At 35.7% G+C, this 6,308-nt stretch overlaps 1 protein-coding gene across 2 annotated transcripts; it reads left to right on the forward strand.

The window, feature by feature from the left end:
- Positions 1-205: 205 nt before the first annotated feature.
- On the forward strand, positions 206-5,979 carry LOC109340103 (probable methyltransferase PMT14). Of its 2 annotated transcripts, none has more exons than XM_019577677.1 (7): positions 206-425; positions 1,632-2,283; positions 2,540-2,750; positions 3,425-3,707; positions 4,306-4,692; positions 4,864-4,941; positions 5,400-5,979. In XM_019577677.1, the coding sequence occupies exons 2-7, from the start codon at positions 1,639-1,641 to the stop codon at positions 5,638-5,640; spliced, it is 1,845 nt and encodes a 614-aa protein (XP_019433222.1). In that variant the 5' UTR covers positions 206-425; positions 1,632-1,638; the 3' UTR covers positions 5,641-5,979. The 2 variants fall into 2 exon arrangements, with proteins under 2 accessions (XP_019433222.1, XP_019433221.1); XM_019577676.1 differs by having other exon boundaries at positions 207-468.
- Positions 5,980-6,308: the final 329 nt, after the last annotated feature.

Raw genomic sequence — 6,308 nt, forward strand, 5'->3', positions numbered from 1 at the left:
TTCCTGTGAGCAATAATTCATTGAAGGTAGTAAAATAATAATAAAGATATCTTCGTAAAACTAAAAAAGATTTATACTAAACTAAAACTATCATATTTTTAATGAAGATAGTTTTTTACACCAAGTGCACGATAACATAAATCAGATGTGCATAATGTAGCTTTTTTGTTACCATAAATCTTGATGACCACTTCTGTCGGCGGATGAAACTGTTAAGAAATGGGTGAATTACCAAAATGATGCAGTCCAACTGTCAAATTCCATTTTCTGTTCCCATGTTGTCACTTTCCATCTATGTCTCCACTTATAACACACACATGCTTCTATAAAGTGTATGTATCACTAATCTCTCACTCACAACACTGCATCACACTCTCCTTTTTCTCTTCTTTTCAGTGTTTTAGATCAGTGTAGGGATCTATAAGGTTAAAGAGAAGTAGAAAGAAAGAGACTCTCTTATTGGTAGAGGTTAGTCATTGATTTTATTTGCATGCTGCTTCAGTTTTCTTTCATTGAATTTGCAAACTTACTATGTTGTCATCTTTCTAATTATAGTCCATTTAGTTGATCTAGTAACTAGTTATCATGTTCCTGCTTTGTTTCAAATTTGTGTTGTAAAGTTTCAATTTTTACCAAGCTAGTTTTTTAGATCTTTAGTTGATCCTGCAAAACAAGAGTATCTGGGAGTTCAGGGAATGTTGTGTTGTGCTATGTACTACAGAAAAAAGAGATTGTTGTTAAGTGGCTATTTGGCTTTTGTGAAGATCAGGCAAATAATAGAGTAACCCCACACAAAAAATCATTTTTTTATAGTTTTTCTATGTCTTAGTGTGGAATCATTAGTTACTAGATAATAGATCCTCGTGCATGTTATGTTCTGTATGCTAACCATGACTGAATGAGAATTAAGCTTGGTTCCTTTTCTTTCGTTTTTAGAGGGAATAATGTCTTCCTAAGCTAGAAATTGTGGCACAAAATCACCTTATGAATTATAGATCAGACTTTTAGCTTGTTCTTAAGTGCTGTGAGCTTTACCTGAAGGTGGGTGCACCTTTCCCGTAAATGTGTGTTTACCTGCAATGATTCTCTTTTGCTCAAGTCAGTAGAAACTCAAGGAGGTTTAGAGTAGAGAATAGAACTTAACTTCACTCAAGGTTCATCCCTTGATTTATAGGTTAGGTGTGAATGATAGTGATAAGGTCATCACCATGAATTCGAGATCCTCACTAGAGCGTATCTGGGCATGTGATAAGTAGGTTGTTCTTTGCCTTATCCATTATGGTGATGATAGGTGTTCCAAAAGGATGGTTTCTCATTACGGTGAAGTAGTGAACCATGTGCCAGCTCAGCCCGGGCAGGATCATAGATGAAATTGTGTCAAGTATGTCATAAATATGTTCGAAAACAGGTCGTAACTTGTTAGGTTAGAATGTGAAAAAACAGTTTGCAACTCGGTTTTTCATTGTCACTTTCTTTTCCAATCACAAAAGGCATCTACAATACTACATCAGTACCGTTTTTGTTAAAAATTAATACTTTGTGCTTATAAAATTAGTAATCCAATTTTAGCACTTTGCTTGGTTTCTGATGGTCTACCATAACTTGTCACTCACCACTTTAAATATTGGCAGCCGATAAATGGGTTCTAAGAATAATACACCAGGCCAAAGAGCAAGAAGGCCATTGTCAATATTTGTTGTGATTAGTCTATGCTGTTTCTGTTATCTTTTGGGAGCATGGCAAAGGAGTGGATCTGGAAAGGTAGACAAACTTGCATTGAAAGTAAATAAGGACATGTCACACTGCAACATTGTGCCCAATTTGAGTTTTGAATCTCATCACAATCTTGTGGAAACTATTGAGCCTTCAGAACCAAAAGCTAAAGTGTTAAAGTCGTGTGATGTCAAATATACTGATTATACACCATGCCAAGAGCAGGACCGAGCGATGACATTCCCTAGAGAAAATATGATATATAGGGAAAGGCACTGTCCTCCTCAAGAGAAGAAACTGCATTGCCTCATTCCGGCCCCCAAAGGGTACACGACGCCTTTTCCGTGGCCTAAAAGCCGCGATTATGCCTACTATGCTAATGTTCCTTACAAAAGCCTGACAGTGGAAAAGGCCATTCAGAACTGGGTGCAATTCCAAGGAAATGTATTTAAATTTCCAGGTGGAGGGACCATGTTCCCTCAAGGAGCGGATGCATATATTGATGAACTTGCATCAGTTATTCCAATTGCAGATGGTACTGTCAGAACAGCATTGGACACTGGTTGTGGAGTAAGTTTTATATGCTCTTTTTAGCTTATTTCACAAGCTTCTCTGACTTTCCTAGAAGCTCTTTTTAGCTTATTCCTTTTATAATCAACGCCTAATCATGTTGACACGTATAATGTTCTTTGATGTAATGCATTCCAAATTTATCAACTTTTTTGTGTGTTTGAGTAAATCAATTTTCATTTCTTTGTCATGCTTGATGGCATAGTTTACTAGTTGGTAATTTTTAGGACTTAATTGAACATTAACAATTATGCAGGTTGCAAGCTGGGGAGCCTACTTGCTAAAGAGAAATGTGCTGGCAATGTCCTTTGCCCCAAAGGACAACCATGAAGCACAAGTCCAGTTTGCACTAGAAAGAGGTGTTCCTGCTGTTATTGGTGTTTTTGGCACCATCCATCTTCCATACCCTTCGAGAGCCTTCGATATGGCCCAGTGTTCTCGATGTCTAATTCCATGGTCTGGAAATGGTTAGTGCAAAATTGGATTGTCTATAAGATTGTTCAGGAGTTTTTTGCTATCAACCTTTTCTTATGTAGATAACCAAACTATCAAACAAAAATTATACAAATGTTAGGAAAACATGTCAATGCAATAGTTTGCCAAAGATTATGATGGGAAAAAATAGTTTATTTGTAAGTTCTTTAAAGCATCCACTTCTTTTATCCAAATGTTTAATGAGGTATTAGGAATAATGTGTAGATAACTTATGCACTAAGCAAGTGCTTATGAAAATAGCTTATTTAAATAAGCTTGTGAGTGATTCTTGTGAAATAAGCTAAAAAGAGCTTGCTCTCATATGATAAACACTTATTGAAAAAGCATTAAGTTAAGTTGTTTACCCAAACTTGCTCCAAAACTATATTATTTGTTGGCGACCCAATTTCCTTCAACTGTCTAGCATCTACCTCTTGGGACACCGCACCAAATATATCCAAGTATCTAGAATTTCATATTGCTAAGACCTTCAACTACTTTAAAATTCTCAAAATGTTATGACAATAATTGTTGCATTCATATATAGCTTCAAAGGCATTAAACCAAGAGAGGAGGAGAAAGTTAAAGGGGAAAGAGTAATATGCATAAATCTGAATGAAACATTTTCTAGAGGAATGTTAACTTTCCACCCATTGATTGATTACAGAGGGCATGTATCTAATGGAAGTTGATAGAGTCTTAAGGCCTGGTGGATACTGGATTTTATCTGGCCCTCCAATTAATTGGAAAACATACTACCAGACATGGCAGCGATCTAAGGAAGATCTTAAGGCAGAGCAGAGAAAAATTGAGGAGTTAGCCGAAAGTCTTTGCTGGGAAAAGAAGTATGAAAAGGGCGATATTGCTATTTGGAGGAAGAATATAAATGCTAAATCCTGCCTAAGAAAGTCTCCCAAGTTTTGTGATTCAGATAATGCTGATGATGTATGGTAAGACCTGCACAACCTTATTCTGTTCATTCCGACATCACATCCATTACACTTATAAAAGTTTATCATCTTATATATACTTGAATGGACTGATAATTGCACAAGATTACATACTTTGTTCATCTTGTTGTTCTTATTTCTTATTTCCTATTTCTTATCCGCATAATTGGATAATCTTCACTGCATGTTCTTTACCAAGTTTTCCAGATGAGCTAGGCTTAGTTGAGAATGTGACCTGTGTTGTGGGGCATAAAATAATAATAGAAGGAAATGGTAGTATGAAAATACAATTTTTTAAACCTTCACTACATTTAGATTTTCTCACAACAGGAGGCATCACAGTAAAGTAATTAATACCTAGAATATTCCTTTATTTCTACTTTATTTCCAGAAATTTCGTATTACAAGGTATGTTTTTAGCTTGATCCTTGAAATTATGTAGCATTTCATTCTCTCAATGCCTTCAAGTTATTGATATATCTGCATTGTGTTTATATATGTGTGTTTATGTGTGCGTGTCTACTATGAACTACTATATATATATAATTGCTTCTTGTTTCCATCTCTATTATATTCTTTTACATATTTTGTTTAATAGGTACAAAAAAATGGAGGTCTGTAAAACCCCTTACCCTGAGGTAAGCAGCAAAAGTGAAGTTGCTGGAGGGGAATTGAAGAAGTTTCCTGCTAGGCTTTTTGCGGTTCCTCCTCGAATTGCGAAGGGAATTATTCCAGGGGTTACAACTGATTCTTATCAAGAGGACAACAAATTATGGAAAATGCATGTTAATGCTTACAAAAGAATGAATAGATTGATCGGCACTACTAGATATCGGAATGTGATGGACATGAATGCAGGCCTAGGAGGATTTGCAGCGGCACTTGAATCACAAAAATCGTGGGTGATGAATGTTGTGCCCACCATTGCTGAGAATACTTTAGGTGTTGTCTATGAGAGAGGTCTAATTGGCATTTATCATGACTGGTAAGTTTATAGAAGTTCTCTTAATTTTCCTACAAGTCTTCTATTTCATGCCGACTTTCCTTGCGAGTTACGTTCCTTTACTCACAAAGGTTATAAATTAAACTGAGGTTGATGGTTAGTTTTAGAAAATTTTGTACTATGAAATTGCTGACATTATTGTTCATTCTTCAGGTGTGAAGGCTTTTCTACATACCCAAGGACATATGATCTTATTCATGCTAATGGTTTGTTTAGCTTGTACCAGGACACGTAAGTTTCATCCTCTTCTTCCCTATGCCAGTAATCATAGTTTGTGTATTCTAAGATAATCTTTGAAGAAAGTAGAAACAACTGCAACCTTGAGTATTTCTGCATCAATGTTGTTAGATATATTTGAATTGATATAACATTATCTTATCTAAGATTTAGTTAGATTTGTTAATCTTGTTAGTTATTACAATGTAGAATTTAGGATAGTAAAGATTGGTCAAAGTTAAATGAGTTAATCCAATTAAGTTATAATATAGGCAAAATTTGTTACAAACGATAAAATAATAACGATATGCAACAAATATTACCTTGTTTGCTTCAAGTTGAGGATATAACGTCCTTTCCACATGTCAACTATGTTTGATAACAATCCCATTTAACAGAACACTACCTTTCTATTGACACAATAATTTTCTACTTCTCTTTTTAATGAAATTCTTGCTAATTTGATTAAACAGGTGCAACCTGGAAGACATCCTTGTAGAGATGGATCGCATCCTACGACCGGAAGGAGCAATCATCATCCGTGATGAAGTTGATGTTCTGAACAAGGTTACAAAAATTGTTGGAGGAATGAAATGGGAAGCCAAAATGGTGGATCATGAGGATGGTCCACTTGTACCTCAGAAAATATTGGTTGCTGTGAAAGAGTATTGGACTGTTGGAAGCAGTAAAAGCAACTCATCGAATGAAGAATAATAAAACAATGTATTGTTTGTTTTGGTGTCAAACCCATAGCTCAGCCTTCTGTAACAACAATCAAAGGTTATAGATGATGAGTACTATATTCGATACGTATCCGATACCGATACTCTATAAAGCAAAGTGAAAAGCAAAGATTGGTTATGTGTGCTTATTCCAAGTCTGCCTTTATACAAGTGTAGATAAAATTGGTCTTAACTAGTCTTATTGAATTGACTTTTGAGGATATAGATTATTAGCATGTTTAGCTCAGCAAGGTATTTTGTTGACCATGAGACATGAATAATCATGATGTTAGAATATTGAAAATTGCAATTATATTCAGTTTGTTATTTTTGTTTTGCTGGAAAAGAAATTAATATCAAGAGTGACTGCTTCATGGCAGAGTTAGGGTAGGACAAGTCAGGCAGGGAGCAGGCAAAATGAGCTGTCTGAACCGATTTGTCTCGGCCTCACCAGGCTGAGCAAAAAACATGGGTCTAATTGGGGTGAAAAATTTGCCGGCCCAACAACGACCCTACTTTTTAATGTCTAAGATCGTGCCTTTTGTGGTTTGGACGGGTGATATGTGGTTTGTCTGGAGTTGAGCCGAACTTATGAGGACTGAGCAAATTTTTTGATGCAAAAAGCTACCCATTTGTAGAGCTTATCCCATTATGCCATAT

The sequence above is a fragment of the Lupinus angustifolius genome, unplaced genomic scaffold, assembly GCF_001865875.1.
Source record: "Lupinus angustifolius cultivar Tanjil unplaced genomic scaffold, LupAngTanjil_v1.0 Scaffold_138_2, whole genome shotgun sequence".
NCBI lineage: Eukaryota > Viridiplantae > Streptophyta > Magnoliopsida > Fabales > Fabaceae > Lupinus > Lupinus angustifolius.